This window comes from Polyodon spathula, chromosome 1 (genome assembly GCF_017654505.1).
Source record: "Polyodon spathula isolate WHYD16114869_AA chromosome 1, ASM1765450v1, whole genome shotgun sequence".
NCBI lineage: Eukaryota > Metazoa > Chordata > Actinopteri > Acipenseriformes > Polyodontidae > Polyodon > Polyodon spathula.
This window is the reverse complement of record NC_054534.1, coordinates 78,936,339-78,954,572: the sequence shown is the minus strand read 5'-3', so window position 1 is coordinate 78,954,572 and position 18,234 is coordinate 78,936,339. Positions and strand designations below refer to the sequence as shown.

Sequence of the window (18,234 nt, the reverse complement as noted above, 5' to 3'; positions counted from 1 at the left end):
AAGAACAGAAAAGTCACAGTTGTACCCCAAAAAGAATTAGATTAGCATACAGTGCTGAGAAAAGGTTTGTGAACCCCAATAATAATTCTGGAAATTCCATAGTTTTACCATGATAGCCTTCTTGAATCAATACTAGTCTTTTCTTAAATATCCAAAAGGGGTTATATTAACCAATTGCATGTATTTTAAAACAAAATGATGTATGAATTAGATAAACAATGAGTACTTAATATTCAAGGTATGTGAAAAAGTAAGTGAACCCCTGGTTTTATCAGCTCAATTAAGGGGATAATTAGAATCAGGTGTTTAAATAATTAAGTAGATCTTCAGGGGTGAGTTTGGGAGGCCTCACCCTATATAAAGATCAGAAACTTTGTGAGTTTGGTCTTCACCATACAGGTGTGTGGAAACATGTCATACCACAATCAAAAGAAATCTCTGAGGACCACAGGTTATTGATGCTCATCAGTCTAGAAAAGGTTACAAAACAATTTCTAAGGATTTGGGCCTCCACCAATCCACTGTCAGACAGTCTACAAATGGAGAAAGTTCAAGACCATAGTCACTCTACCCAGGAGTGGTCGTTCTACCAAAATCTCTCCAAGAACAAACCAAAAACTCATCAATGAAGTCAAAAAGAACCACAGAGTAACATCCAAGGATCTGCAGGCCAACCTCGCCTTGGCTAATGTGAGTGTTCTTGACTCAACTATCTGAAAAAAAGGACAGCCAGGAGGAAACCACTGCTCTCTAAAAAGAACATTGCTGCCCATCTGAAGTTCGCCAAAGAGCACACAGATGATCCACAAGACTTCTGGAACAATGTTCTCTGGACAGACAAGTCAAAGGTAGAACTTTTTGGCCTCAATGAGAAACTTTGTTTGACAAAAACCAAACACTGCGTTCGAACAGAAGAACCTCATCCCAACCACAAGGCATGGTGGTGGGAGTGTGGTGGTTTGGGGCTGCTTTGCTGCCTCAGGACTTGGACGGCTTGCCATCATTGACACAACCATGAATTCTGCATTGTATCAGAAGATTCTAGAGGAGAATGTCAGATCATCCATCTGTGAACTGAAGCTGAACCAAAAGTGGGTTATGCAGTAAAACAATGATCCTAAACATACAAGCAGATCCACAAAAGAATGGCTGCAGAAGAAGAAATACTGCGTTTTAAAATGGCCTAGTCAAAGTCCGGACCTAAACCCCATTGAAATGTTCTGGCAGGACCTGAAGCAAGCTGTTCATGCAAGGATGCACTAAAATGTCACCAAGTCGAAGCAGTTCTGTAAGGAGGAATGAGCCAAAATTCCTCAAAACCGATGTGAGAGACTGACTAACATACAGGAAATGCTCAGTTGAAGTCATTGCTACTCAAGGGGGGGTGCCACCAGTTATGGAATCTAAAGGTTCACATACTTTTTCCACACATGGATATTGAATGTTGAATAATTTGTGGAAAAAATATTGAAAAAGTATTATGTTTTTGTGTCATTTGTTTAATCAGATTATCTTTATCTATTATTAGAACTTAAATTAAGATCTAATAACATTTTAGGTTTGAAATATGAGAAAGTACTAAGGGGTTCACAAACTTTTTCTCGGCACTGTAGCTGGCAATTTGTGTCAGTGGTCTCCTAAATTATTGCTGTGGGCTACAAACCTCAGCCCCAGGTTTGATCGACCATCCGTAAAATGTGTTCAAAAAAACAGATATAGGTATTAAGATCAGTTTGCTGCAAGACTTACAGAACGATATTCCAGAAAGTTACAAAAATGCCCAGGTGGACTGGAACATTCAGAGATATTAGTTTAACTAATATGGACTACAGCTACACTGGATCCCCAATAACAAAAAATATAACATTCTACTGTCTAGAGCGTTGCAATCTCCCTACGCAACTCAGATTCAGGCATTTATTATTATTATTATTATTATTATTATTATTATTATTATTATTATATTATTATTATAAAATAATAATATGTAGTGGGAAATGTGGGCGAGAAGCATAGCCTATTGTAGATTTACTATCAGTATTTTGAAAATGTAAAGTACCTAAAGTGCTGGATTTTAGCTCTATAAACTACCATAAGGATCAGAATTGCTGAAGCTACTGTTTCCTGCTCTAATAAACCCTGTATATAATAATAATAATCTTTATATAGCACCTTTCATAGTAGACCACCATCACAAAGCGCTTTACAAGATACGAGACTAGGGTGTGTTAACTATGCATCAGCTGCAGAGTCGCTTACAACAACGCCTCACCCGAAAGACGGCGCACACGGAGGTTAAGTGACTTGCTCAGGGTCACACAAAGTGAGTCAGTCAGTAACTGAGCTGGGATTTGAACTGGAGACCTCTTGGTTACAAGCCTGTTTTTTAAACCACACAGCCTCCTAAATAGATTATATATTTACATGTATTATATGAATATATTAGAAGTCGACACAGGTACCCGTGTGGTTTTAAATTACCCGACGGTACCCGGGTCTCTTTTTACTACCTGGGTTTTGATTTATTAATTTCAGAATGTAAAGAAAATGTAGAAAATATGACAATACTGTAGCGATCTGTGCATTTGTGTTTATGCACCGCATTTCCTGCTGTATGTGTGTGCTACTCCCTCCCCGCTGTATTCCGCCATTGCTTGTTTAAGTTTTGTGTGTGTATTCCCGTTTCACGTTACCAGCTGTCTGTTTGTCTGCCTTGGTCTGTTCCCATTGGTTGCTATCTGTGCACCTTCAAATGTTGTTATTTGTCTGGCTGTGCCGATAGGTCTCTGGTTAGACAACGTATAAACAAGCTTTTGCATTAAGCCTTTTCTTAACTGACAGGATATCAATGTTTTACAGTACATAAACAGAAATGTACGGATCGCTACATGATCTATATTTGATGCATTTTGACGGTGCATTTAAATTTACTTGAAAAATTGAATCGTTTCTAGCAGTTTAAAAACGAAAAACACTAAAATTATCAAGGGAATAACATACTGCAAACAAGGGTTACTTCAGAACTAAACCTGTCTATTTCTTTATCGGTGTTGAGCATGTAGGGAAAAAAGCTATTGTAAAAAAAAAAAAAAAAAAAAAACAGTACGACCTATAAAATTCTGTTCATGGTAATACATGAATAGTGCAAAGCGCTTTTTCTTGTGGAATGTTGGTATCTATTTATCTATTTATTTATTTATTTATTTATTGGTATTTGTGTAACGCTATGTCTGGGTTTTTTTTTTTGTTTTCCTGGCTTTTTTTTTTTTTTTAATGAAAATAAATAAATAAGTAAAGCTGGCCAAACAGGGCAAGCTGCACTTGGAGTACTTCAACAATCTAAAAAGTTATTGCAAATCCAGTTTTAAAAAGCTGCACAACATCAGTAGTTGCACAGTCAAATTGGACCAATGACAGAAATAACCATAACCCTAAAAGTCTCATATGTTAATATTAATTTGGTCATTTCAATTTTGAAGGATCCCTTCTTTCTCTAAAAGAAAATTACATGTAAACCCAAATTGCTCAAAAGATACGACCAAAACTGTGTGTTAAAAAGGTGAGATTTATTTTTAGTTTTGCATTTAAACCAAGACATAGATGATGAAGATAATGCATTTTTAGGGATCAATTTACAAAGCCTAACCCATCCTGAAGTAAAAGAAGCATTTCCCATATTAAACTCAAGGTGAAGCTCACAGCCAGGTTTACTTCTGTATGTACCCAGTCAAGCTGAGCACTCACTTAAAGTAGGTGTCACCATATGCAAATTAGTTTCTCCTGAAAAAGCATGAGTCCCAATATGTAGTATCTAAATTAGATTTAAATTAACTATGCTGTGTTAAGTTCTGCACCTATTGTGTGTCTGTTAACTAAAGAAAGAAACTGATAACTTCCCAAATCTACAACAACAAATAGTCTTATCATCTGAGTAACCACTTGACAAAGTCTAAATGAGGTACCTATTTTTAGGGGCGGGGCATCCAGTGCAAAATGCATCTCAACAGCTGTCACTATTTATTGAAAAATCTAAAAAGGTCTACCTGGCAAAAGCCTTTTTCAACTAAGTTCACTGCATTATTTTTGTCACATTTATTGTTTGCTTCATACATTTTTTGGAGTAGTGTATTTTCTTTATAGCCAACTTTTATTTGTTTACAATTTAATGTAAGCTTTATACAAATATAAACCATAAGTAAGTACTTTCAGTTGACTTTTCAAGGCTTCAAAATTGGAGCAAGATAATAGTTGCTGTGTGCTAATAATTCTAACCTGGCTCAAGAATTGAGTCTGTGTGATAATGGACTAAATTATGTAGTTCACTAGGCAACTGCAATCCTATGTAATTGCAGATCCATTATCACCAAGCAATGGATCATGTCAGCTATTTACATATTACCCAATGCATTCAAACGTAAAAAAAAAAAAAAAAAAAAAAAAAAAAATTCAATTTTCCGAGCTACATAAGCAGCTAATTGATGAAGATGGAAACCAAACAATTTTAGCTAATCAGTAAAACAGTGAATTACCCATTTATCGATTTGTCGTCTTCTTGAATAACTAATAACGTAGAGAAAAAATGCAGTATTTTACCCATGCAAATGGTATTGAGGAACCAGTAAAGCAGCGTTCTGTGCTACTGCGTGTGTGGCACTGCCATCTACTCTGTGTTACACTTACTCGTAATGCCCAGATTGTCTACTGAGGTGCCGTATGAAGAGTTTAGTGGGTTGTCTGCAACGCCCTTTAAACCCCAAACCATCTGCAATTACACTGTGTAACAAAAAAATATATATATTTTTTGTTCCTGGGTAGTAAGTGTTATTTCCTAATTTCTTATGCCTCAAAAGTATAGAACATGGCTATTATTCCCCACAAACTTTGCTTTTGTGACCAGGACAGTGATATTTCAAAATATCACTATTTCCAATGGGAAAATGGGCAAATGTGTGTCTTTTCGTTCACATAAAGTCAGAAAAAAACAACATATGAATCCAAATTAACATGTATTTATACTAAAGTAATACAAAGATGACTATAAAAGATTTAGAAGTGAGTAGTTTTCCGAGATTTACAATTATACTGTAAATACAGTATAATTGTAAATCTCAAAAAACTACGCCTGCAGAAAGACAAATGCATTTTTGCTGCGAAACAAGTGGAGTTTCTCAGTTTTCATGTGGATCAACAAGAAATCCTCCCAACCAATAAGAAGTTGAGAGCTACTTAGGATTCACCAACACCTTGAAACAAAACGTAACTGTTTTCTGGGACTTTTACAATTTTACAATTGTAACAAGGCAACCATTCTGGAACCAATGCATTTTCTCCTTGACCAGACTGCAACACGTAAATGGAACACTAAACATGAACATGCATATGCCAGAGCAAAGCAGCTACTACAAGCTGATGATGATTGGCTCACTACAAGAACAAGTCTGTGGTGCTCATGTGTGATGCTTCACCTTAGGGAGCTGGAGCATTGCCGAGTCACACAGGACCAGATGGATAGGAAGCACCAATTAGCTTTGCATTTTGAACACTAACCGCAACTAAAACAAAATGCAGCAAAAAACGACAATACCAACCAGTATTTGGATGTCACTTTGTGATCTATGCAGATCATAAACCACTGCTTGGATGCCAAGCCTATACCACAGGTGCTGTCACCAGGCAGTTAAGATGGAGTTTGATGCTGGGAGCCTACGACTGAGTTGTGTTACAGGCCAGGAGGACAATTACAGCTAATGCTGATGCACTTAGCCACCTACCATTTGCAGACTCCCGATTCTGAAGTACTACCACCCTGTGAAGTTTTATTATTGGAAATTGTTCCTAATGCACCATTGCATGCTGAACAGATTACTGCACTTACTGTTAAAGACCTTTTTTTTAATCCAGAGTACCACATTGGATTTTGCATGATTGGATAGAAAATTGGTCGACAGCTGCTTTACGCCGTTCATTTGATGCAAAGGGAGTTGTCAGCGTACACGGATTGTATTTTATCAAGGAGAGGCAAGATTGTCCTTATTATGGTGGACTCTAAGTCTAAATGTTTAGAAATCATCATGAGTTCTATGTCAACAAAAACCATCATCTCCAGTCTGACAACTTTTTTTGTGAAATGTGGTTTACCTGATGTAAATTCATCTGACAATGGCATCGACTTTACGTCAGCCGAGTTCCAGCAATTTGTCCAGCGCAAATTTAATCCATCATGTGGACCTATCACCCCTCCTCTGATGGGCCGGTAGAACACATGATACAGACAACAAAGGAGGCATTGAAGAGAATTGCAGTGGGGGGTTGGCCAACACAGTAAGGCAGATTCTTTCTTGCTCAACATACTATGTCCCACTCAACAACTGGGAAGGGTTCTGCAAAATTACTCATGAATAGAAGATTAAGAACTGCTTTAGATTGGTTACATCCAGATATGCATGCTGATACACAACAAAAGCAAGAAGGAGCTACTCAGCAGAGCCAAGGCACTCTTCATTTGGTCTGTCCTCAAAATCTAGTGCACATGGGAAATTATGTTGCCAGGCCAAAGTGGATCCCTGCTACCATTGTGATGAGATGAGAGAAGGAACAGCAGAAGCTGTTATTTTGTTGCCATCAACTGAGCCAGCTCCATAGACTTCAAGTCACGAGCCCCATGATATGCAACCGCCTGATTAACAGTGCCAACACCACTGATACCAGAGGGAGACCCTACTCTTCCTGTCTTGCTATCTAAGACACCTGTTCCAAGAAATGAAACAGCTTCCCTGTAACCCCAGTGATCCGACCCCATCGTTATTGTGCTTTTGCCCAAAAGACAAGAGGATGATGTGGAGAAGCTGCAACTAGAGAGAAGCGGAGTTAAAAATGCATTCATGTTCTGGTGTTCCTAAATCATTGTATGAAACCAGTTATTACGGCAATCAGATTCCTGCCTACTTATTATAACACAACAGCTATACATGAAGGGGCCATAGTAATAACTTTCTTAATTAGATTTGAGTTATTTCAAAAAGATTTTCAAAGTGCATTTAAACAGCAGACTTGTGCCGTGTTATATTAGGTTTGTAATATCCATCCAAAAAAGCAACACACAAAAGTATGAACAAAAGTATGCATTTGTTACTTTATTTACAGTGATAATAACCAAACCTTAAAAAAAAAAAAAAGTTTGCAATATTAGAAAAACATTCTCAAAAGGCCTTATCAACTTTCTCTAGAGATGGCCTAGTTCTGGGATATGTATTTTTTATTTTTTTTCACTTTCTAAAGCACAATTTAAACCAAAGAGCTCATCGATTACAGGATTAACTAAAGAGTTTAATCATTTAAAAACAAAGATAAACATAGCATAAAAAATACTACATTGTTGCGTTTCAAAGAATTAAAGGGAGTTCAGTAAATTTGCAAAATACTGGGTCTTCTATTTGAACACTTCCTAGTTAGTTATTTACTAATTAGTGTCAGTTTTAATTTAGCAAAACTCCCCCATACTTCTACGTTTTTCATCAGGAAATATCCACTCTTGTTAAATACAGCATACATTACAGAAGTCTACTTAAATCTCAAGCTCTAAGTGTGATCAGAAACAAAATCATCTGTGTGTAAAACTGAAGACATCAAACAAACACATATTGTATGATTCCGAGATCAGATCTTCACCATACAAATACAACGAAATTTAAATCTATGTTGTTCTTTTCAAAATCTCAACTTTACATTTTTATTCAAGTCACTTTAAGATGCCAAATGATTAATCCAACTAACACAGCTTAACTTTGCTGTGAGCAAGGTCAAATGAAAGCTTGGGTGATTTGTTTACAACTTCTAGGTTGAAACTGAAATTGTCAGGATACCATTTATTGAATTGCACTAGAACGTGGACTGCATAATGACCCGATTTATTAGGCTTGATTTCATGCCATTAGAATTTGAAAGTATCTATTACGATTGGAATTTGAAACAGAACCACATTCTCTCTGTGACAAATGTGTTTCTATTTCAGTGACATTGATAAGGACTTCTAGTCTAAACCTTATCCAAGATAATTGTTTATTTTATTTTTTTTGTATCCATCCATTTGTTATATATTTTTTATATATATATATTTCAAGAAAAAAGGCTTCTTAAATGTGTACAATTAGTTTGTTTAAAAATATTAGGACTTACAATCCAGCTATGTATTCTGGTTGCTGATACATGCCATCTCCAGTCATATCAGATATGTTACAGTATCTTAGTTGTTCTGGAATGATATCACTTTTACTGCAACAACACATATGGTCAGAATATTCAAAAATAATTCAAAATTAAGAATCAATACGATTTCCAAAAACTGATGGTGAATGAAAGAATCTCAACAGACTTATATAACAAGCTTAGCAAATGTACCACAAACGAGTCTGTTTTTTAAAACGACCAAATCTTTACAATTCATCATAATTTGTCACGTGGTGCCAAGACTAAACAGGATAAAATAAAGCCTGGTACATTGCTGAATGTGCTGTTAAATTGAATTACAATATGTGTTATTATTTAAGGGGTTATATGCTAAAATATTGTTTGAATTTGTTGAACAAATTACCTTCTAGAAACTGGATGCGGTTTTTTTTTTTTTTTTTTTTTTTTTTTTAATTTTAACTTTTTATACTTGCCATCTGCCCGTTATAATATGTGGACCGAGTAGAGGTACAAACTACAACCATAACTTATCATGAGGCATTATAATGGAACCACACCAAATTAGGAAGTCTGTATGATCCATAATCTATGTCCATCAGACCACATTTTTAGGCATCTCAGTTTTAAATCCTACATTTCATTATTATTGTTCTGCTTACAATACCTTCTCGAACACCATGCTTTACCACGCTTTCACATATTATATTGTTTTATTTGTTAATTTTATTATTGATCCTTGTGTTTCTATTAGTAGACTGAGTTTATTGTACAACAAATGTACACTATTTTATAGCATATACATTGAGTGAAACAGTGGATTCCACTTTCATTTTAACTAACAGATCAGTACTATCAAAGTTAAAATTAATACAGGGGAGAAAAAATGTATAATGTAAATAAAATACATAAAAAAAAAGGTGAAAATAATGTGGTCTAATTATATTTGCACGACAATGCACAGAAACGATTCTTCAAAATCATCTAATATGGTTTATATCTTCTACATACTGGTTTATGGGTTGGTTCCCATGATCAGTCTAACTTGGTCCACTTGATCATATCAGCTAAACGGATGAACTGGATGTTCAGATTAGTAAAGGGCAATTGGGGATAATTTTGTACAATTCCTGGAGATGTTCTAGTCCTTAAGTTGGTCCACTTCTAGTGGACTAAAACACTGGTACGCTGAATTGACCCATAGTAATCCAAAACCCACTTTCAACTCATTTTCTAGTAATAAAATTATTTATAACAATCTAATGAGCTCTTATGAGTGTTTATTTCTGCACCATAAAGACCATCAGGACCTATCCCAGGAACCAAGATGATGATAACAATTAATTTGGTATGACTGCAGCAACTAGATAAAGGGGAGATTTGCAACACCATGATTCCAAGGACTGCAATTTTACAAATTTTATTATAGGATTGGATAGTAATAGGTCCAGAAATTGAGTTGAGTTGCTTGAAAGAAATTTTGCCTTTTGCCTACCATCTAGGCAAAATTATTCATATTTTTATAAATAATGAAAAACAATAGTTTATGGAAATTTTTGTTTATTACTCTACATAACGTTTGGTTAATAACAACATATTGCAAGTTTCAAGTTTTATCATATTACAAGAAACTATAATGGAACAATACACAGAATACATAAGTAATTATTAATGAAACTACCGATAAATAGCACTTTATGCATAATGAGTGACGTGTACATTATGTTTTGGCAAACATAAATTGCCAATATCATAACAGATTAACAAGAAAGGTTGAATGTTACTCATTTAGCACAAAATAGATATTATTAGATGTGTCTGATGTGCAGTTACCTTCATTCGTATGTACACATTGAAAGATGAAAGTGATCCAATTCTAATATGACCTACCTAGAAAAGAAAGCCGATTTGGAAGATGTGTAAACCTCACCTTCCAAGGAAAACAAATATACCCTTTTTAATAATTATTTTTTTTTCTTTCTAAAAATAAACTTGGGTAACCTGAAGTTTCAGTTCTATGACCACTAAAAGGGGGAACAATACATGTCAGTCATGTAGATCGGTCATGTGGGATTAATTTTGAGGTGTAAAATGAAAGCCTGGATAAGGTGGGGGAGGGGGAGGGGGAGGGGGTTGAAAAGGCACATTATGCAACAGTGGAGGGGGGGCCATCTCATGGTTTGGCCAATGCATACTCATATGAGGAGGAGGTGGGAATGGAGGCATATTGTTGGGCCATGGTTGCTGGAATTGTGGTGGGTAGGGGCAAGGCAACATAACATTTCCTTGGTCATAAGAGCGTGGTGGTGGAGGCCGAGGCGGCATCATTCTGTTGTCATAGGGCGGGACACCTGGAGGTCTGAATGGTCTGTTAGAGTTGAGGTTGAATGGCCCTCTTGAATAGGAGAATCCTCTGCCTGCAGGGTTTGGAAAGCCTTCCTGTTCAGAAAGACAGTTGTATCCCCAGCCCTGGTACCCTCTCTCTTGTCTCAGAGGAGCCTGGTGTTGCCACCTACACTGCAAAGGCTCTTCGGCATTTTTGTCTGAAATTGGGAAGGAAAAATAAATAAATAAATAATCCTTATTAGAATAAATTTTGACATTTACAATAATATATATATATTATATATATCTAGTAAGGATAAGTGATATAAGACTAAACAGCAATTTAAAGAATATATTTATATCCTAACTAAATTTTTTTGTTACACCTGGCTCCTATAATCTAGTTTACATTCCTCACTATAATTTCTGATTTGGTATAAAATATTCTGATTTGCTTTTGTGGACGAGGAAAGTTACAAGAAATAGATGTCTACAATTATTTATTTTCAGCAATTATTTTTATAAAACTCCAAAAATGCTAATTTAAAAGTATTCATACCCTTTGATGCTATGATAGTATTGTCTACAAGGTCTGGAAATTCAATATGATAAACGCAAAACCCAATTCTAGAAAATTCTAGAAAATGCAGGATTGTAGGAGAACATTCTTAGAGAGTATAAAAGGGTTAGGCATAGGATGATTGCTGTCATTATCAATAAGCCAATATGGGAAAAAGTAAAGAGCTATCTGAAGACCTTAGGCAGAAAAGTATTTAATGTCATAAAGCTGGAGAAGGATACAAGAATATTTACAAGGATCTAAGTATCCCAATTGAAACTATTGTTTCTATTATCAAGAAGTACAAGACTGTCACAACGCTCTCTTGGTCTGGAAGAAAGAAGGTTCTTTCACTAAGAACAAACAGAATTGTGAGGAAGGTTAATAACAATCCAGGATTGACTGCCTAAGATATTCAAAGTGAATTCCATTTGAACCATAGGTAGAGTATTGCATGCTGAAGGTCTCAATGGTCTTACGAAAACATTACAAGGACAATCACTTTTAGCAAAAAACGGCATTCGAAATGGTGCATACGAGTTCTGGTCAAAGGTTTTGTGGCGTGATGAACCCAAAAAAACCTCCAAAAAACTACTTGGTCATGCTGATAGTCGTTACGTTTGGATAAAGTCTGGTGAGGCATACAAAGAAAGGAACACCATACTTACTGTTAAGCATGGAGGTGGTAATAGCCTTCAAATGGGGCTGTTTTTCCTTCTAAAGGTACAGGAAATTTAGTTCCAATAAATGATAACACTTGATTCCACAGCATACCAAAAGATATTGGGCAATCACCTGAAAGAAGCCCTCTGCTACAAAACTTGGTCTAACTCTTTGCCGTCCTATGTCGGACCAGATCCGACATTACAATTTTCTCTTTCCAATCGTAAAAGCACAGGTCTCTAGTCGTTTTTCCCCGGAAAAAAGCTGAGAAAACCTTTCAATGGCCAAAAAAAAAAAAAAAAAAAAAAATAGGGGGCGTTTCTCACAGCCCCATGCATTACAGAGATAACACGGACATAAAGGAGGTAGCTGCTTCTGCATCCAGTGCTCAAAGAATATCACAGACATTTTAATTTCTCAAAAAACACTAAATAATCATGCCATATAGATATATACACACACACACACCAATGGAAATTTAGAGACACACACAGTTGAATCCCCATTACCCAGGTCTCAATATTAACTGAACCACCCCTTTCCAAGTTGCCACCAATAGCGCACACATGGAAATGCAGTACATATTCCTGTGTACTTCCTTGTAACTGTTCCATTAGTGCTGCAAAATGGCTTCAACTGCCTCAGGAAGCAAATGAAAACGTGTTGTATTAACTTCACTAATTAAAAGAAGAGATTTCAGATAAAATAAGGAGTGTAACTGAAAAAAATTGCAGATGACTATGGTCTGGGAAAGAGCACAGTATCTAGCATTAAAACGCAATGCTGAGCAGATTATGAAATATAGTACAACTAACTCATCTGATTCTACTCATGGGCCATCATCACGGAAGACTATGAAACAAACCAAGTACGCTAATCTCGATGAAGTTGTCTATTGGTGGTTTATGCAGACAAGAGGGTAGGTATACCTATCAGTGGCCCTTTGCTGTGAGAATGTTAAGAACTTAAATCAAACTCTGAGAGGAGGTTAATGTTTCACTGCTAGTCAGGGATGGCTGGACCGTTTTAAAAGCGTCATAACATTCTTACAATCACTGAGGAAATGTGATCTGCCAATTCAGGGGTTACTGTTGACTATAAAAAATAAATTAAACATATTATAAATGAGCACAACTCAGCACATATTGGGTGCGAGAAGGACCCATTTCACTACCAAAGTACTATTTTTGATCTTGTTTTAAAAGTATATAAAACGCAAGAAAGGTGGAAATTAAAATTCAGTGCGTTGAACTTAATTCACTGAAGTCCAATGATAAATAAAAGCACAACAATGTATATAGTCTGAAGATGACAAAGATCTTGCTATATCATCGGGGTGTGGAAAATCAGTCACACAGTACATGTTCTGTCAAATGTGGACAACTTGTGCTTTGAAAATAGTATGTCAGTGATTTTTCATTTTTTTTTTTTTTTAATTCTTTTCTCTAGCTTTAGCCAGGAAGTGTCTAATGTGTCCACAGCCTAATGGGCAAGTCATAAATGTACGACAAATAAATTACAGCCTAATTAAACCAATTTCAAAAATAAAGTTGCATAATGAAGCGCTTTATTTTATTAATAAATAATCATTACAGTAGCCTACAACATCATGCAGGTAGGAAATGGGGCAATGAGATCATGAGATCATAACAAAAAGCCTAGATTTGCTGTAATGAGTTTATATATATAATTGAATGGAAAGAAAAAGCAGGCTTTACATGAAGCACACAGACAGAATGGAGTGGAAGAAATCCGGCCCAAGATCACACTGCCCAAAGGGGCACTAAAACAAAAAACTTAAAAATGTACCACACAATTACTCTGTCTCCAACCTACATATTAAAAGAATCACCATTAGATGTGTTTTCACACTTTAATTGTAGTTTTCCATATACTTAATGAAAAACTGACAAAAAATGAAAGTGTATGTACACATGTATGTGCCTTGTTTTTGGCTTAACAATGTTTTTGAAAATCATACTTGTTCCCCCATAAAAGTACTTATTTTGAAATAAACAAATCTTTTGATGATGTGCGATTAAAATAAATAACAATTTATTTTATGTTGTTAATTACAGTCCATGATTGATTTATATGTGTTTTACATGTATCAGCTAAGTGGATGTTGTATATACAATGTAGAAATACTGTACAGTTGTCCCCAAAAAATGTTACTAGAAGTAACAGGTACCTTTTTAAGGGTCTTATACACAGACCTATTCATCATCATCCCCTCAGAACACTTATCCTTGACGACACCTCTGTGTATGACACTTACGATTAAACTTGGCCTAATGATTACAGAATATAGGTGTGCACAGATTATGAACCCAATATCTCAAAATAAGGGACACCATTTGATTTAACCAAGGAGTTTCCATAACAATGAAAATATGGGATATTATCAGTTGAATTGGCGACAGAACATACAAGCTCCACAGTGATACTTAAATACTCACTTAACAGATTTTGTTCAAATCTTTGTTTTGTCTGAGGTTTTTTCTTCTTTTTTTTAAATTCTTTTTCTTTTTCATCATCACTGAAATCCAAAGCCTAGAAAATGAACACAAAAAAACATTGGTGATAGTACCACTAATGTAATCAAAAATACATACTGCTGCTAGCATCCTTACTGGCTTTAAGAAAACTAGCACACATAGTTCACATTATATGCATTACATTTACATATGCTGGTAATTAGTGTTGGGGCAAACATGGGTTTTTCATTTTAGAATTCAAATATTAATTTAACTTTGAATGAGCTGGAAAACAGTATAATGCATATTATATTACAGTAAATATCTACTGGGAATAAAATAAATCCAGTACCCTATCAAATCACCAATTAAGGAAAGGAGAGAAACAGTCATCCATAGAGTATAATGTGTGTTTGTTATTTCAGATTTCACTTGTGCACTGGCTTCCTTTGCACGATTGAAACGTCTAATTCCCTTTCAATTCTAATGACAACCATTACCGAATGGGAAGAGCCTCTCTGATCGTCAATCTCCAAGCAAATATACAAAAGCTGTCCTATCAGGGCCCTGCTGTGAGAGGAAAGTCCCTCCCACCTCCTGTTGAAGAGGGACGTCCTCCCAGTAGCACATCGCCATTTTCTCTCTCATCTCTCTGAGACAGGTCGTAGATAGCTTTGCTTTCACGTACCGAATTTGGCTGATTTCTTGGATTTATCCACAAATTAAGAAATAATTAATGGTAAAATTGTGCTTCAAGCGTGTCTAAAAGAGTGCCCTTGTTTTATTCTCGTGTCAGTTTCTGACTAGAGCTGGTTTTGACCTCTCTGAAGAGATTAGCGAGCGGCCACTGCTCTTTCACTACACAAGGCCTTGTGTAGTTGATACACCGTGCGGAGAGCTGTTGTAGTGCTGTAAGGAGACTCCTCAGGCTCGCGGCGTCGTTCTCTACACCGATTTAAATCGGTCACAGGGACCAACGAAAAAAAAGCAGCTTGGGCCTAGCGCCCCCTTCAATCCTTGGCTTTCCTAGCGCGGTTGCACTTGACCTCAGCGACAACGCCGATTGAATCGGCTGCATACCCCGGCATCAACCGCGATTTTTCCCGCCGATCACGAGGTTGAAAACAACAACGCCTACCCGGTCCCGATTGACTAGGCACCGGTGTAAACACCTTCGGCGCCGCTACACCTCAGACCCGACCGTGCCTACCATCGAAACCGACCTTGGAACAGGTCCACTCGGCACCGACTGTCTCGGCATCGACAGTGCGTTTCTTGGCACCGATTGATTCGACACCGGTGAACCACTTCGAAGCCGTCTACAGCCCGGCACCGAACGAGCTATACGTCAGCATTGACCTTGGCGCATTTGACTCGGCACCAACCACGCTCTGTTTGACGTCAATCTCCGTACCGATTGATTGGGCACCAGGGAATAGATTCGAGGCCGTCTACAGCCCGGCACCGACCACGCTACACGTCAGCATTGACCTCGGCGCCGATCGACTCAACACTGATCTCACGACGCCGACCTTGGCACCGACAGAGCTTGCCTCGACGCCGATCCTGGCACCGACAGCGCTCGCCTCGACACCGATCCCGGCACCGACTGATTCGGTACCGGTGAATCGTCTGTAGGCTGCTCATTGAGCAGAGCAGTTTTAAAAAAAATAATAAAACGCAAAGCATGGTCGGTCTAGTCTACTGGATCCTCCGCTGGTTTCACCAGTGTGACCGGTGTGTGGCAAAATTGCCCAGGCAGGACAAGCACTGATCCTGCACCAGGTGCCTAGGGCCAGAGCACACAGCCAAGGCACAGGCAGGTGAGCTGGACTGCTCTCTATGTCACAGGTTCTCGAGGAGAACCAAGCGACAGCCCTATCCCCAGTCTCTCTCCTCAAGCCATAGGAGAATGAGATCTGTGGTCCAAGAGCCTCCGCAGAGGTCGTCCAGGACCCCCCTCCTCCCCTCCCGCTACAGTGACCAGGGAACTCTCCCGCACAACTGGGTCACCCTCCCCTTCCCCACCACCGGTACAGACAGCTCACAGGGAAGGTGAGATGTTCACCGCCAAGGCGGTACCACTCTAGGGGACGCTCACCAGGCACTGCTCCCCTTCCCCAGGGGACAGGTCGCCACACAGGCACCGCTCCCCTTCCCGACGCAGGCGCAGACGTTCACCGAGCGGCGTTTCGCGGAGCTGGCAGAGACTGTAAGGGCCCAGCAGACCATACTGGAGACCCTATTAAAATCTCAGGGCAGGCTGCCCCGTACCACCGGGCAGCCCCAGCCCTCACAGTCTCGTTCCCCGTCCCCTCTGCCTAGAGCCCCTAGCCTAGATGAGCTGTCCTTCACGGCGTCCAGGTTGGACGTATCGGACTCAACCACCTCTGTCGGATAGGCCACAGTGGGGAGCACCCTACCGCCCTTGCCACATGTGTCACAGAGGAAAGAGTTCTGGGAGATAATACAGCGTGCATCTGCAGCCACAGGCATCCCCTGGCTGGTGGAAAGGGGATCCGCTTCCTCCAGCAGAGAGGGCACCCACAGCAAGCCCTCCCCTTATGCCAGGACTTCCTGGATTTGGTGTGCTCCTCCTGGGGCAACCCGGTGTCTGCACCCTCAGCTTCCACAACAGCAGAGTCTCTGCTTTTAACTGCAGGAGCCCAAGAAGTGGGCTTAGGCTCATTCCCCACCATCTGGGACACGGTCACCAATGGGGATAAGGACACAACCTGCCCGTCAAAGCTTTGCAGAACAAGGACGCGACGCTGAAAAAGGCATACACGTTGGCAGCGCTGTCCGTGTGAGCAGCAAACACCATGGCCATACTGGTACTTTACCAGAACAAGTTGGCAGAGAGGCTGCAGGAGAGAGCCACACAGGCAGACACAGGAAAGCTCCAGGCGGTGGCTAAGGCGATGACTGACCTAATACGGGAGATAGGTCAGGCATCAGGGAGGTCGCTAGCGGCAATTGTCTGATGCAAGCCAAGGTCTTAGAGACCGAGAAGGTGGCGCTAACGGATGCCCCCATTACACCGGGGCAGACTTTCGGGGTGACTACTGATGTGAGCCTTGAGAGGTCCCACAAGGCCACGGAGGTCACCTCAAAGTCCTCTCGCCTTCCTGCTTACAGCCAGCGCCCAAGGTGGCATGCACAGCCTGCTGGGGCAAAAAGGTCTGAACACCGCCCTGCACCCCAGAGTAGACAAGCAGGAAGAGGCAGGGCCAGCGGCAGGGAACCATCGCAGGCCAGGGATAACCGGTTCTCCAGCTGGAGACCGAGGCTGGGGCCTAAGAATGGCCCGCCCCCTCCCAAACCCAAGGGAGACTGCCCCTCAGGGGGCCCGGCTGCCACCAAACCCCTCCACAACCAGACTGACCAATGGGAATGACCCATGGCAAGGCTGCACCCAGGACTCCTGGGTGCTATCGACTATGAGACACGGATATGCTCTACAATTCTGCATAGGTCCGCCACCCTTCAAGGGTGTGCTCCTCACCACCGTCGAACCAGTGAGGGCGATACTCCTTCAACAGGAGATCGCCAGTCTTCAAAGGAAGGACACTGTACGCTCGGTAAATTCAAGCGATGCCCTCAGCGGCCTCTACTCCAGGTACTTCCAGGTGCCCAAAAAGGACGGTGGTTTCAGACCAATTATGGACCTCAGGGTCCTCAACTTGTTCCTCAAACAGAGGAATTTCAACATGTTGACAGCACAGTGTATCCTCCCGTCCGTCCAACCGGATGACTGGTTCACATCGATGGACCTGCAAGATGCCCATTTGAAGACCACACAAACAAATTCTGTGTGCTGCCATTTGGCCTCTCGCTGGTGGCCCACACATTTTCAAAGTGGCTGAGGGGTATTCGGATCCTAAACTATATGGACGGTTGGTTGGTTTGCGTGCAGTCAAAAGCACGCGCAGAGGCGAACACAAAACAGGTCATAGATCATGTGGCGAAGTTAGGGCTCTCAATACATAAAAAGAAGAGCAACTTCGTTCCATCTCAGTCGACAGT

General features: G+C 39.5%; 1 protein-coding gene across 1 annotated transcript in view; it reads right to left on the bottom strand.

Moving 5' to 3' along the window:
- Positions 1-9,751: 9,751 nt before the first annotated feature.
- The window catches only part of LOC121324671 (H/ACA ribonucleoprotein complex non-core subunit NAF1-like), a 30,641-nt gene continuing 22,158 nt past the window's right edge, over positions 9,752-18,234 (bottom strand). The window contains exons 3-4 of the mRNA XM_041266820.1: positions 14,191-14,284; positions 9,752-10,727 (exon numbers count right to left, since the gene is read on the bottom strand). Of these exons, the coding sequence (XP_041122754.1) occupies positions 10,258-10,727; positions 14,191-14,284 (564 nt within the window). The 3' untranslated portion in view covers positions 9,752-10,257. The remainder of the gene's footprint in view (positions 10,728-14,190; positions 14,285-18,234) is intronic.